This window comes from Perca fluviatilis, chromosome 10 (assembly GCF_010015445.1).
Source record: "Perca fluviatilis chromosome 10, GENO_Pfluv_1.0, whole genome shotgun sequence".
NCBI classification, from domain to species: domain Eukaryota; kingdom Metazoa; phylum Chordata; class Actinopteri; order Perciformes; family Percidae; genus Perca; species Perca fluviatilis.
In genome coordinates this window covers 35128984-35144203 of record NC_053121.1, presented here as the reverse complement: position 1 = coordinate 35144203, position 15220 = coordinate 35128984, and the positions used below count along the sequence as shown (strand labels likewise).

Here is a 15220-nt window from a genome sequence, read left to right as displayed (position 1 = left end):
TTCGCTGCCACAGGCCGGGACCCCCTGCATATCGAGGCCTTGCGCAGGCCTTCAGGCGGCTGTGGAGTCGCCCTGCGGCTGGGTTTAGTTTTGGGTCCTTTGGGTACTGGTTGCATAGTTGTTAACCAAGTGGCTACTTAACAAAGGCATTTACTTTGGGTGACTATAGATATTGTGTGTGTTTGGGATATATAAATGGAGTGTTGAAAAGTTTTTTTTAAAACATGGATTTTCATTTTAGCATCACTTGAAATAAACTGAAACTACAACTAGTGTTTGTCTTTATTTGAAGAATTTGACAAAAGCTTCTGATGGAAAGGATATCCACTAAAATATAGTTTGTTTAAAGTTACTAGGGACAACAATAAAAAACAAAACATTGTCTCGCTTACCTGTAGATTTTGACATTTGGGGTGACTGTTGTCTTGAGTTTATTCTTATGTCTTGTTTCTGGGCTGCCCCGTGTTAGTCTATATCAACGATGTTTCATTTCCGGGATTGTTCCTGAGTCGCTGGAAATTCAGCCGGCTGTCCCTTATTTTCGTCCGGATGTCCCGTTACCTTCCTCTTTCTTTGTGTTGCCATTCTAAACTCCGGTGGATTTGTGTGGACTATTTTTCTCCCATCCCGGAATGCTGTGTGGACTAGCCAGACCCTCCTCTGCAGCGCTGTGGAGGAAGGTCTGGCAACGCGAGACTAGCCCCATGTTAGTCGACTAAGATTTCTTTAGTCGATTAGTCGTTTTTTTATGCTGAATGACTTATTTCCAAGAAACCTCTGAGCACATCTTTGGTAAACACACGATTTAAAGTGGTGCTTTTGCACGATTCTTTTGGAGGAAGTCAGTTTTACAGATCTGTCGATTCGATTAGTTGACTAAATCATTTAAGTGCTAGTCCACTAAGAAATTTGTGCTCATATTATGCTTTTTGGCTTATTGTGTTAGGTATCTTTTTTGTGCATGTTATAGGTTTACAAAGTGAAAAAGCCCAAAGTCCCCCCCAAAGGGACTTACCATCTCCAACAGAAAACACTGTTCACCAACTGTAGTCCAGCCTTTACTTCAGAGACAGACGTGGTCACTTTGGAACACACGTTATAATGCTCGCCTAGCTGCTAGCATGGCAAGCCCTCATACTCTGCTTCTGACTGGCTAGTAGTCCTTACCTAGGTACTGTCAGGGCACGCCCTCATACTCTGCTTCTGACTGGCTAGTAGTCCTTACCTAGGTACTGTTACAAGCTAGCAGTACTCACTGCACATGTGCGACTCCCAACAAAGATGGAATAGAAGTGAGATGTCTCACTCTAGCTAAAACCGAGAGCTCAACACACAGGGTGAAAAGAGGAACACAAAGATTGTGTTTTCTGAAAATTAAACCATATAAACCTATTCTGGTAAAACCTCTGAATACAATTATGAACCTGAAAATGAGCATAATATGAGCACTTTAAGTCAAGGAGTGCCCTACTTGTTTTGCACTTTACAACACGCACCAACACACATTCATCACTCACTTCACTAACTATATAACTATATATATATATATATATATATATATATATATATATATACACATATACACATTATATATACTATGTAACTATACTGACACCCAGGGCTCGACCTTAATCATCCTTAATTGGACTTTAATTTGGGTTTTATAAAATATCCTTTTGTAAAACTTTACCATGGGCGTCTCCCGTTTGTTGTGGCCTAGGAGCCGGGTCATAACCAATTGGGGGCTTGTTCATCTCTTGTTGTGGTTGGTCCGTTTGAGTTTGTGCTGATTAGTTGATTTGGTCCTGGTGTGTGTTTGGCCAGGTTTGGTGCACAGATGCAGGATGTTTTGCAGCTAAGGTTGGCAGAAGCTTTTTTTCTCTCTTTGGGGATTGTTTGTCGTGGTCCAAAGAAAAGGTACGTGTTGCCATCTTTCTTAGGACACAGTTTTGGGAGTTTTTGTTGGAGCTTTAGCAGTAAGGCCTAGTTAGTGAACCTTAGCTGAACTCGGTTTACCAGCAGAGAGTCTGAGCAGAGGATCCATGATGGCTGCTTAATGCTCAGGTCCAGCATCAGGGGTAAAAAGAGTGACAGAGATGGAATATTCTTTTTAAATATCCGCTTTAAAATGTGGATTTACCCTAGAATGAATGTGATTACTGCTACAAATGTAAGGGGGGCATCAGTATAGGGCAGGGGTCGTCAACCTTTTTTAGTGCAAGGACCCCTTAGCTCAAAGAAAACAGAACAAGGAGCCCCTACCACATATATTGACATATATTAACAAATTAGTTTCATAATAAACTGGGCCAGATGGATGAAAATATATGGATGGATATTTGTATATTATTTATACATCATGTTTTAATGTTAAACATACATGTGAAAAGCACAGTGAATCCTTAAGCTTACTTGTATGTGTGGCTGGCTTATTGTACTAATAGGCCATTTCATCTTTACTTATAATATGTTGGATTCATATATAATTCTTTTGGTTGAAAAAACTTTCAAATAAATATCAAACAATTTGGTGGCTCAAAATGTGTGCAGGTAACCCACCACTTGTAGAAAGTGGCGTGTATGTTTACGTCCACTGTATACAGAGTAGACCTACACGCAGATAGCTCAAAATGCATAAAGATAACGTGTCGCGTGTTTATGCAAAGTCATGATATCACGTTGCACACACACATTTGATTTGAGAATCAGAATCAGTTTATGATAAGTAGGTTTGCACATACAAGGAATGTGTCTTGGTTTGGTGCATAGCAAAGAACGTAGTGCAAAAGTCAAGAAGCATAACTAAAATAGAAAGGAATCAGAAAGAATACAAAATATCTGCTTTTTTACATTGGAAGAGCTGTAACGTTTGTGCAGGGTTTTTGCTCATTTAAAACCTTCAGCATCAACAACTATAGACAACTTTCGGTCAACCTACACAGCTATATATATATATATATATATATATATATATATATATATATATATATATATATATATATATATATATATATATATATATATATAAAAATAAATAAAGCTTTTTCTTTTGGGCTTTTACCCTTTTACCTTATACCCCCTGAATATGTCTGTCACCCCAGTATGAACTGTTAAAGTCTAAATGTAAAAATATGGTCCCCAGCCGGAAAAAGCAATGCTGCACTAAGTGCACTTATTATTTTTTCTAAGGCAATGATTAAATCAGAGGCTGTAAAAATTTAAAAGGAAGTGAAAAAGTTTTGTCATCATCTTCACTCGAAATGCTCTAGCTCCATCTAGTGGCTGAAACAAAGAACAGCACTCTGACATTGTGTCAGTTTTCTTCTCCCTTTATCATCTTCATCTTCACTGAATCACAGCATCCCTGGGGGAAAAAAACAAACACATGGGGAAAAGTCTGTTGTCAAAATAATCGGAAACCAAAAGGGAGACTTTATTTTTTATCTTATGCTTTTGTGATGATGCCCCCTAGTTTGGTTTAGCCTGGATGCCAGCCGAACAAAGCCCAGTCTGGTCTTGATCCGTTGTGGAGCAACTATGCTCCAACCAGAGCTGTTTGGACCAATCAAATTGTCAGGGCGGGCTTTATACGATGGACAGGTGATCAACAGTAACGTAATTAGCCACGTCACCAAAGAGCGCTTGGGTTAAATTAACGATGGCTGCCGCTGGAGAATTAAGATGTGTAGATTCTGCCGTTGCGTCTTGTTATAGAAGATATCGACAGCGCATTCATTTTAAAAGAGGAACAGAGAACTGCGATCGAGGCATTTGTCGATCGGAAGATGTTTTTGCCGTCCTGTCTAAGGGAATTGGCAAAAGTGTGATTTATCAGCTGGCCGTGATGGTCGCTAAGAAGATGGGGCGCTCTGATTGGTTGTAGGTCTATCCAATTGAGTGCAGAGGCATTTTCTTTCCTGGTTCAGTTGAAACCCGCACCGTAAACACAGCCCAATGGAGCAATATCAGACTCCAATCTGACTAGAATCTGAGTAGGACCACGTCAGGCTATAGTTTTGTATTAATCTGTCGATGTATAATAAACTCGAGGCTCGCGCCAACTTGCTGTGAGGCAGAAGTGCTAACCACTGAGCCACCGTGCTGCCAGGACTGGCTCTGTATAAAGACGCTCTATCTGAAATGAAAACTGTACTCTCTGCATCCACACAGTTGCGAGGGTCCATCTGTCTGATAAGATAAAATACTTTTACTTTTATTTTTTAATAATCCCACACTGGGGAAATTCAACTTTCTTTCAAAATTCAGATTCCCTTGTCATCTGCTCATGTGTCTCTGAACAGGTTTAAAATCAGAGCTTAAGATGCACTACATTGTAGCACTTATATGACCAGAATATCTTCTTTCTTCATGCCTTTTATGATTTTAATTCAATTACATTTTATTCATAGTATCAAATCATAACGAGTTATCTCAAGACTTACAGATAGAGTAGGTCTAGACCACACCCTATAATTTACAGCGAGCCAACAATTCCAGTAATTCCCCCAAGAGCAAGCATTTAGTGTGACAGTGGTGAGGAAAATCTTCCTTTTAGGAAGAAACCTGGGACAGACCCAGGCTCTTGGTAGGCGGTGTCTGACGGTGCCGGTTGGGGGTGTGATGAACAGTGGCAATAATAGTCACAATAAAGATAATGGAACTATGACTAGAAATAGTAGTTGTAGTAGTTCATGGCGTAGCAGGGCACTGCGGGGCATTACAGGGTGTAGCAGGGTGGGATTTTAAAGGTGTAGAACTCCCTCACTTTGCTCTCTTAAAGCTTTAGTGCGTAGCTTTTTTATATTAATGAACGTCCGTTAAATTCAAGCCGTTGCCAAATGAGTTGCTACCAAGACTATCAGCTCCACACAACTCTCTCTGGATTTCCCAGTATGACTATGTTCAGTAGATTATGGCGTCTGGTGACTTTCGCACGCAAGAAACTCAAGTGAAGATAATGACCTCTTCTGAAGAGTCCATCATGTTTTTCTTAATCCTCCGTGTCCTCCTTGGCTACTAGCAACTGCGTGGAGGAGGGGTGGGGGCGGTCACGGTTTGGTTGTCATTACTTAGAATTCCTCATGGGGGAGACAAACTACGCACTGTAGCTTTAAATACGGCCCCTTCACGTTCCCAGTGGTGACTTTTTGTTCAACTAACGGAGCAATGATGTGGTGAAATAAATGATGCTTTACCTGGCAGATGCACTTCACTTTTCCAGATGTCTTTCTTCGCTTGGTCCGATATCATCACAGTCAATTTATCTGGTATCGTTCTTAGGAAAATTTCAAATTTCGAGTGGTAATTTGGTCCATAGTCAGGCCAAAACTTTTCATTCTGAAAAACCAGAAGCAATGTGTCAATTTCAAACCTGTTTAAAAATGTTTTATCTGGCTGACTGTGAATTATGTCTTCAACGTGCAGCCGACAGGATAATTGTGTCCATAACCATCAGAAGTGTAAACGTGACTTGACTCACATGAGGCTGCGTTTTGTGCTCGTCGGGTGAAGTGCGGACAGAGTAAAGTTGATCGTAGCTGATTACACATTCGGGAGGAACGTCGACTTGATCGACCTCTCGGTGTTGGCTGACGCTCTTCGGAAACAGGACAGTTCTATTATTAATTTAGTTTAGTCATGTCAATGTACACATTTATGGAGCACATTTAAAACAAGAAATTCTGCTTTACAGAGAGAATTACTATCAAATTAAAATGGACATAATTATAAGGACATACTGTTAAGTGAATTAATAGCAGCATAGAATAACTAATTCAGCAGCATTGCACAAGAGCTGTAAAGATGAATGGATTAGTTGTGGTTGTGAATTGTAATGACCCACAAAGGGAAGGGACAGATTCAAGGGACCGTCAACGAGAGAGGGAGAGAGCAAACAAAAAGCTGGCTATAAACTGCTCCTCGATGATTTTGACAGAATTGTTGAGAAATTAAAAATATATTTAGCGCTCGGCTCGTGCTGCGTTCTTATGCGATTGTTCTGATTTATTACGTTTTCCAATAGGTTAAAGGAACACGCCGACTTATTGGGACTTTAGCTCATTCACAGTAACCCCCAGAGTTAGATAAGTCCATACATACCCTTCTCATCTCCGTGAGTGTTGTAAATCTGTCTGACGCCCTAAGCGCTAGCTAAGCCTAGCACAGATCCTGGAGGTAACCGGCTCCATCTAGCCTAGCTTAGCACAGATCCTGGAGGTAACCGGTTCCAACTACCTACTGCTCCCAATAAGTGACAAAATAACACCAAATGTTCCTATTTACATGTTGTGATTTGTATAGTCACAGGGTGTACAAATAACAAGGTCACATGAGTATACATACTGGGAACTATATTCTCAGAAGGCGAAGCACTGCTACTTCTGCTACTTGGGCGGAGTGATTTGCTAGCGGCATCTTGAGCCCTGTGGTGAGGAGCAGAGAGTTCGCTCAGAGTTGGAGTAATAGACTCAACAATTACTAGACAATAAAAGCATAGTGACCTTGTTATTTGTACACCCTGTGACTATCCAAATCCCAACATGTAAATAGGAACATGTTGGCGTTATTTTGTCACTTATTCGGAGCAGTAGGCTAGATGGAACCAGTTACCTCCAGGATCTGTGCTAGGCTTAGCTAGCGCTGGGGGCGTCAGACAGAGTTACAGCACGCACGGAGATGAGAAGGGTATGTATGGACTTGTCTAACTCTGGGGGATACGGGGAATAAGCTAAAGTCCCAATAAGTCGGCGTGTTCCTTTTTTAAATATCATGATTTACTGAGAGCAGCCAAGCAATTCTATGTAAATCAGACATTCAGCACCCCCATATAGCCCGAAATGGAATGATCCTTTCTTTCAAAACCACATTTTCCACCACTGAGAAAATTTTGACTGTGAGATCGGCAGTCGACTAGTCGACTATTCGGTAGTGATGTGCGGATCGATACTAAAGTATCTATTTATGATCCCAACGTCTCCTGCTCACGTATCGATTCTCATATAAAAAGATCGATATTTAAACTCAGTAATTTGGAGTGAGTGTTTATGTTATAAGTAACTTGTTGTCACCAGAAAAGTCTAATTATATCCGGTTAGGGGAAGGAACTACTTCTCCTTCCGCCGGTCAGTTGTGTGTGCACTGCGGCTCTGTGACGGAGCTGGCCAGGGGACCCTATTTTTATTTAATTTTTTTTGTGAACATGAATGTTTTGTGAAAACAATGTGAGTTAACGGTTTTCAAGGGTGCCTGATTAACATGTGTTGTAAAGAGCAGCAAAAATGTGGATATGGAATATTTTGTGACAAGGTTAAGTCAAATTTGTGTGTTATTTTCAACCTGTTTTACTGTACAAGTCTCTGAGATTTAAGATGCTTTGTGGAAACACAGCTGTGGCTTAAAACAAGAGTTTAGGCTGACGGTAAAGCACGTTGGACAGATACCTTTACTTCTGTTAGAGGGACGTTGGAGGGCAGCATTATTACATCGAGTATTTCAACATTTGGCCACGGAGTTCGGTGGAACAGCAGCACTTTGGCCTTTCCGAGCCGTTGGGACTTCATAAACCTTCTGATGTCCCGGACCAAGCCAAAGGTGGAGAGGTTGGGGACCTTCACGAGCACGTGAGTGTCTGTAACCTCCAGCGGCTCCAAGAAGACCACTCCATCGTCGCTGATGTTGGCGACAGACAACAGGCCTTCAATAGCCAACGCTGTGAAAGAAAAGCGCTGTTAAACTTTACTTGTACTGCTTACATGTTCATCTAGCCTACCTAATTCATTTCAACCCGGTCTAGTAGAATTACATTTTTTATTTTTTCCACTTGCCCGACTGGACAAAAAAAAAAGACATAACGTTGAACCCTGCACTAAGAATAAAGGCGAAATGGCATATCCTTTTACAGGGTCAAGCATTGACATTTTTTCAATGTCATGTTTTTTTTAACCCAAAAAAAATCCTGACATTGATGCTTTTCCCCACTTAAATTTTTTTTTTTTTTTTATGTTTTTATTTTATTTTGACGCTTTTCAAATTTTTTTTCAGGGAAAAAAAAGAAATTGTTTAGGGGCCAGTAAAATTTGACTTGGTCAAGTATAAAAATTTGCAAGGTTACCTCCCCTTGCCCGACTGGACAAATGGGGGAAAAAAATAAAATGAAAAAAACATAACGCGGAACCCCTGCAAGAATAGAGGTGAACTGGCATATCCTTTTTACGGGGAACTTTTTGTCTGACAACATTATGGGATGGATCCCTACAGAGTAAGATCCTGTTTGTTTTAACATGAAAATGAAAAATCACTATCGCCAAATTAACCAGACTATTTCAATTAACATTACTTTTTATTAAAAAAATGTCAAACGTCAAAACATCAAAAAAAATAAATAAAAAAACCTTTAAAAGGCGTTAATTTTTTTTGTTGTCGAAAAAAACGTCTGTATCTGAAGTCTCTTTCCCAAAATTCAGCCTTGGTGCAGAATTACAGCCACTAGAGCCAGTCCCACAATGAGCTTTCCTTAGGATGTGCCATTTCTGTGTCTGTAGCTATTGAGGAGGAGGGGGCGGTGGCCTTGACCAACTGCTACTTTGCTCCTTTAAAAGCCATGATGTCTCTCTCTCTCTCATGGGTGGGCCAAATTCTCTGGGCGGGCAAAGCAGAGAAATGGGAGGTAACCTTGCTCCTTATGACCTCATAAGGAGAAGATTGCTGATTGGTCCATCTGAGCTTTCATTTTCTCAAAGGCAGAGCAGGATACCCAGGGCTCGGTTTACACCTATCACCATTTCTAGCCACTGGGGGACCATAGGCAGGCTGGGGGAACGCATATTAATGTTAAAAAAACCTCAAAGTGAAATTTCCATGCCATGAGACCTTTAACATTGAGGACAGTGATGTCTTTACCATCCTCTGTTTCGCAGTGTGGGAGGTGGATCTGACTGACGGCGTCATCCACAGAGCATGTGAGTTTGAACAGCAGCCCTGCGCGCTTCTTGCCAGCTGATTGGGTGATGTTGTCATCCCATATGACCGTGCTGTACAGCAGCTCGGCCTCCTGAGCCATCACAAACACCATTTCGGTCAAGGCGCACCGGAACACACCTGGACCGGGACACTTGTACCTGTAGGACGCAGAGGAGGCCGATTACAACGATCTGTTGGTCGACTGATGGATTGAGTTCACCCGTTCAGACGCTCTGCGTTTTAATCCGTCTTGTTTTTACACGTTTGAATCTTTCTTTCTATGCGGACACAACCTGCGACCCATCCGGTCGTCCAACAGACAGACCACTGATTCCTCAGTGTCTGAGGCCTGGACTACGAAGCAAGATTTGGTGTTAACGAGGTAACTTCAGGTTCAACCCGGGGTTTTGTGTATCACTTGTTACCGGGTTAAATCGCCGTGGTAACTTATGCTGAACGCCTAAACTGCTCGTGAGCAGGTTATGTTGTTGATTAGAGATCAACCGGTGTTAACGCACCGCCTACTGACCAATCAATACTCGATTGATAACGGCACCACCGTTTTTATAGAAGGTGTGCTCATAAAAGTTAAAACATTTAGAGACCGACAACCCCGTTAACATTCCCTGATGGGTATTTTTATGAAAGATATAGATTTTTAGCAGAGGGAATTACGTATAGGCTTTTTGTCGGCTTCTTGAGCTGTGTGTTGCCAGTGCCACACATCAGTTTGACTCCCGATCGCTTCCACTGTCAGGGTTGCAACTGAAATAATAGGCTAAAGGAACGACCGTTTATGGAAAGCACAAGTGTAATTCTGGTCAGATCTTCTGCCTGACTGATGGGGAAGTGAGAGTTGTGATTTACGCATCTACAGCGTTGGCTATTTTTTTGCCAGCTTTCCTTCCTGTTTAGGAAGCGACTGTATTGCATTTTGCCTGTAAAGCCATGTCTGTGTTCTTGATATTTATGTAGAATTATAGTTTGCTCTTCTTGTTTAAAATATGCGGCTCTGGTAGATGTTTGCGATTGGTCGTGCTGTGCAAACCCTGCCTCTTTTATGTGAACGCGCGCGCTGCTGGATTGGGAAACCCTGGGTTGATTGAACTAGTGATAACCACCGCCGTGACACAGCTTATGCCGGACCGCGGTTGTTAGGTTAGGTGAAGCCGGGGAACTGAAAGAGATCCAGGGCATGTTGATCTTGCTTCGTAGTACAGGCCTCCGGTGTTGTTACCTCATACTGAAGTCAAAACCCGTCCGGATTGTAGCGGATTCGGAGCGACAGATTTGAGGTTAAAGTCAGGCTAAATTGATATAGCGACACAACACAAAATGCATCCAGCTTTTTTCCTAGTAAAGAAATCATAAAAACTAGAAATTTGTTGGGTGAACTGGGACCCCGCCTGAGTTGCCTGCTCAGTTAAAAGGTTAACTAGGGTCAGCTATCGCTCAGAAAACAAAAGTCTAAAATTAGCAACCCTAAATCCTATCGATGGCAGCAGATAAACAGGCCCTCATACATAAACGCAACGGTTGCAGTTTTAAACACGTTGACAATGGATGCAGTTGGTTAGTTTCGGCATCAAAACTAAGTTTAGAAAAAAAAATCATTGTTTGGGTTAAAATAAATACTTCTGTGTGTAACAAAATGTGACATTGTAGCGTATGTGACTTTGATTGTGACATAGTTACGTACCTAAATTTTGTCTGAAAACATTAAAGTGCTCATATTATGCTCATTTTCAGGTTCATAATTGTATTTAGAGCTTGTACCAGAATAGGTTTACATGGTTTAATTTTAAAAAAACACCATATTTTTGTTGTACTGCATATTGCTGCAGCTCCTCTTTTCACCCTGTGTGTTGAGCTCTCTGTTTTAGCTACAGAGTGAGGCATCTCACTTCTGTTCCATCTTTGTTGGGAGTCGCACATGTGCAGTAGCTAGGTAAGGACTACTAGCCAGTCAGAAGCAGAGTATGAGGGCGTGCCATGCTAGCAGCTAGGCGAGCATTATAACGTGTGTTAGCAAAGTGACCACGTCTGTCTCTGAAGTAAAGGCTGGACTACAATAGAGCTGTTTGGAGCGGTTTGTGAACAGTGTTTTCTGTTGGAGATGGTAAGTCCCTTTGGGATGGGCTTTGGGCTTTTTCACTTTGTGAACCTATAACGTGCACAAAAAGATAAATAACAATAACTGTAAGGGAAAAAGCCAAAAAGCGTAATATGAGCACTTTAAAAGTCAACGCTGTTTCTTTTTTAGCGGTCTCCTGGGTGAAAGTCCTGTTTGTTGACACATCTGCCATCAGAACTACTACGGCCACTTAAGAAAATACCTAAATATGGGTGGTAATTTCCTGCAGTAAAAACAACCTATGGGGTCGTATTTTAAGGGAGGACGACCTCTATGATTTCAGTTACCTGTATGCTCTCTTCCAAGCCTCAGGCACCAGTTCAGGTGTGAAACTTATATTGTCCTAAAATTTAAAAAAATAAAAGCCACAACAAGAGTTCATTAGAAGACATTGAGAAGATGGGAGCAAAAAACTCCCAGTTTTGTAAGGGGGGCAGAGTCATTACTGCTTCCCTTTCTTCTCCATGGGCACTCTTAACTATGTATTCATCACTTTACAATCCCTGGTCAAAATGACAATTACTATTAGTTTTATTCAGCGAAATGATCATGCACCAGTGAAGCCTGCAGGACAGCAGAGAAATACATAAGGAAGTAGAAATGAGTTTGGAAGAGTTTCTGATGAAGAGGAAGGGGCAGAGAGCGAGAAGAAAATAATAATGTAGAATGAAAGGAACATTAAAGCTTTGAGGGGGTAAAACTGAGGAACCAGAGTCTGAACAAGGACAAATAAAGGTCTCACGGCATGAACATTTAACTTTTAAGTTTTTTTAAAAGGTCCCATGACATGGTGCTCTTTTGGATGCTTTTATATAGGCCTTAGTGGTCCCCTAATACTGTATCTGAAGTCTCTTTTATATAGACCTTAGTGGTCCCCTAATACTGTATCTGAAGTCTCTTTTTATATAGACCTTAGTGGTCCCCTAATACTGTATCTGAAGTCTCTTTTTATATAGACCTTAGTGGTCCCCTAATACTGTATCTGAAGTCTCTTTTATATAGACCTTAGTGGTCCCCTAATACTGTATCTGAAGTTCTCTTTTATATAGACCTTAGTGGTCCCCTAATACTGTATCTGAAGTCTCTTTTATATAGACCTTAGTGGGCCCCTAATACTGTATCTGAAGTCTCTTTTATATAGACCTTAGTGGTCCCCTGATACTGTATCTGAAGTCTCTATTATATAGACCTTAGTGGTCCCCTAATACTGTATCTGAAGTCTCTTTTATATAGACCTTAGTGGTCCCCTGATACTGTATCTGAAGTCTCTATTATATAGACCTTAGTGGTCCCCTAATACTGTATCTGAAGTCTCTTTCCTGGAAATTCAGCCTTGGTGCAGAATTACAGCCACTAGAGCCAGTCCCACAATGAGCTTTCCTTAGGATGTGCCATTTCTGTGTCTGTAGCTATTGAGGAGGAGAGAGGGGGGCAAGGTGGAGGGTGGGAAGCTTTCATTTTCTCAAAGGCAGAGCAGGATACCCAGGGCTCGGTTTACACCTATCACCATTTCTAGCCACTGGGGGACCATAGGCAGGCTGGGGAACCCATATTAATGTTAAAAAACCTCAAAGTGAAATTTTCATGCCATGGGACCTTTAACATTAACGAAGTTCCCCCAGCCTGCTTATGCAGTTGAAAATGAAAGTTCAGATGGGCCGATCTGGGCAATATATCGATATCGTGATATGAGACTAGATATCGTCTTAGATTTTGGATATCGTAATATGGCATAAGTGTCTTTTCCTGGTTTTAAAGGCTGCATAACAGTAAAGTGATGTCATTTTCTGAACTTACCAGACTGTTGTAACTGTTCTATTATTTTGCCTTTACCCACTTAGTCATTATATCCACATTACTGATGATTATTTATCAAAACTCATTGTGTAAATATGTTGTGAAAGCGCCAAGAGTCAACACTAAAATATCGTTAGGTATCGATATCGAGGTATGTGGTCAAAAATATCGTGATATTTAAATTTTCTCCATATCGCCCATGAGAGAGAGAGAGAGACATCATGGCTTTTCAAAAGATACAGTATTAGGGGACCACTAAGGTCTATATAAAGGAGACTTCAGATACAGTATTAGGGGACCACTAAGGTATATATAAAAGCATCAAAAAAGCAGCATGTCATAGGACCTTTTTAATAAACCTGTTAAAGATTAAAAATAAACTGACATTTGCCTTCGGAGCCTGCTTCAACTTCTCTGGATCATCCATCCTGAAGAGATGAACACAAATTAATCAGACTCCGTTAGTGGCCTTCTCTTCACTAAATGTAACACTGGTGATTCCACACAACCAACCTTGATCTTTGTAGCAGAGCAATAAGAGCGGGTGCATACAAGAAAAGTAAATCATATCATTCTATTATGCTTTAACGTTTAATTGCATTTCCATTTTTTATGACTAAGGGCTTTCATATAAGAAAGAAACACACGGAACCCAGGTTTCACTTTCACATTTTTCAATTTGTGTGTAGGCCTAATATAAACTTTTCTAAGAATAAAAATGTTATTAACCAAAAAGTCATCTTGTCCATGACAAGACCATAAATACTAATGGTTTTCAAAATGGAGAACCTCTGGGCGAAGCCAGCTAGAAAGCTAGTTGAAAAAATAAATAAATGATCAGTCGTTTCATCACAAAATCCACATTTATTGGTTTCAATCACAAATCGTGTCAATCCACTTGATGGATACACTCCATTTAAAATAAAAAATAAAATAAATAAAAATTAAAAAATAAATTCTAAATAGTTCGTAACGTGAGTAGTACTTTCGGAATAGCTTTGTGAACTTGAATTTCTGTAAGATAATGTACAGGGTATGACAAAGGGGTCTCAACTTACGTTTGCTCTTCCTCAGCCTTCCTCTTGCTCATTGCAGACACTGTGGATGAAGGGCCGACTGTTATAAAACTGCTTGCACTTAAATGATATTAACAGCATTAGCCGCAGTAGCCACAGACAGCGATCCGGAAGTGTAGGCTAAACGTTCACTGCTGCAGCTTCACAATAAAAGCATTTAACCGGCGAAACACGAGTGGACTTTTATTATGAAGTAGTCAGGAAATGCAGTGTTTGTCAGTGAGCTTGAAAATCAAGTGTCTTCAAAACTGTAATTTTCGGCATTTTTTTGGACCGCAGGTGCGTCGCCTTCTCCTCCAAGGGTCGCTCCCTTAATTTGTTCCGACAAATGGAGAAATGGAGCGACGCTTAAGATGGCGTCGGGGATTTTCCGAGGGTAAGTTAGTGAATATACAACTAGGAAGTGAACGAGGGCGTGTCATGGATGTGTTAAGAGAACTAACAGGAAGTTGGCATAACATTGCAGGACGAAACCCTTCATAGAATTATCATTTTCACTGTACATTTTACAAACGGCAGTGGTATGGAGTACCCAACACTCGTATTCCCTTATAGTTTTTCACTTCTTAATAAAATGTAAAGGTAATGACGAGTTCAGGGCTTTCTGTACATACTTACCACAGTCGTTTAGCATCAGCTTTTGCAGGGGTATGGCAACACCACTCGGAAAAACATGCGAAACGGCACCGTCATCTTCTTCTTCTTCTTATCTAGACGCATCTATGGCGTATTGCTGCCCTCCTCTGGTCTCTACTCGCTATCCACACCTCAAGTAGAAATAATTATAATTGGCTACATCTTATTATATACTCCAATATGTCGCAAGTACTCCATCAGTTTCTTCCCTTTGCTCCAACTGTCCAAATTCAATAAAGTGCGTAAAGTAAAAACAATTTCTCCAGTTGCACCCAGTTCTCTGAACAATTTCTTCCTCTGCCGAGAGTACTTCCTGCACTGCACTAATACATGCTTCAGTTTCCTTGTCTCCACATTCACACTTTCCATCAGGATGTTTACCAATCAGAGCCAGCCCACTCTTCAGCCCACAGTGCCCAAGCCTCAATCTGGATAAAACTACTGCATCTCTTCTCTTACATCTATAAGCACATATTTCTTTCTCTACCATTAATTGTACTGAATAATAAGTTCTCCCCTTCTTTTCACAATCCCATGAATTTTGCCACATTTCTTTTACTGACCTATTCATTATTTCAGTGTAGTCTGGTGACCCATACTGCACATTAATTTGAACTCT

At 40.8% G+C, this 15220-nt stretch overlaps 1 protein-coding gene across 1 annotated transcript; it reads right to left on the bottom strand.

The window, feature by feature from the left end:
- Positions 1 to 2692: 2692 nt before the first annotated feature.
- On the bottom strand, positions 2693 to 14732 carry LOC120566615. The gene is made up of 9 exons (XM_039813160.1): positions 14584 to 14732; positions 13948 to 13987; positions 13275 to 13317; positions 11380 to 11435; positions 8899 to 9116; positions 7440 to 7708; positions 5480 to 5596; positions 5196 to 5337; positions 2693 to 3364 (listed from the first exon to the last, which is right to left on the bottom strand). Exons 1-9 carry the CDS (start codon positions 14597 to 14599, stop codon positions 3354 to 3356), a joined length of 912 nt encoding a protein of 303 aa, XP_039669094.1. The 5' UTR covers positions 14600 to 14732; the 3' UTR covers positions 2693 to 3353.
- Between the last annotated feature and the right edge of the window lie 488 nt (positions 14733 to 15220).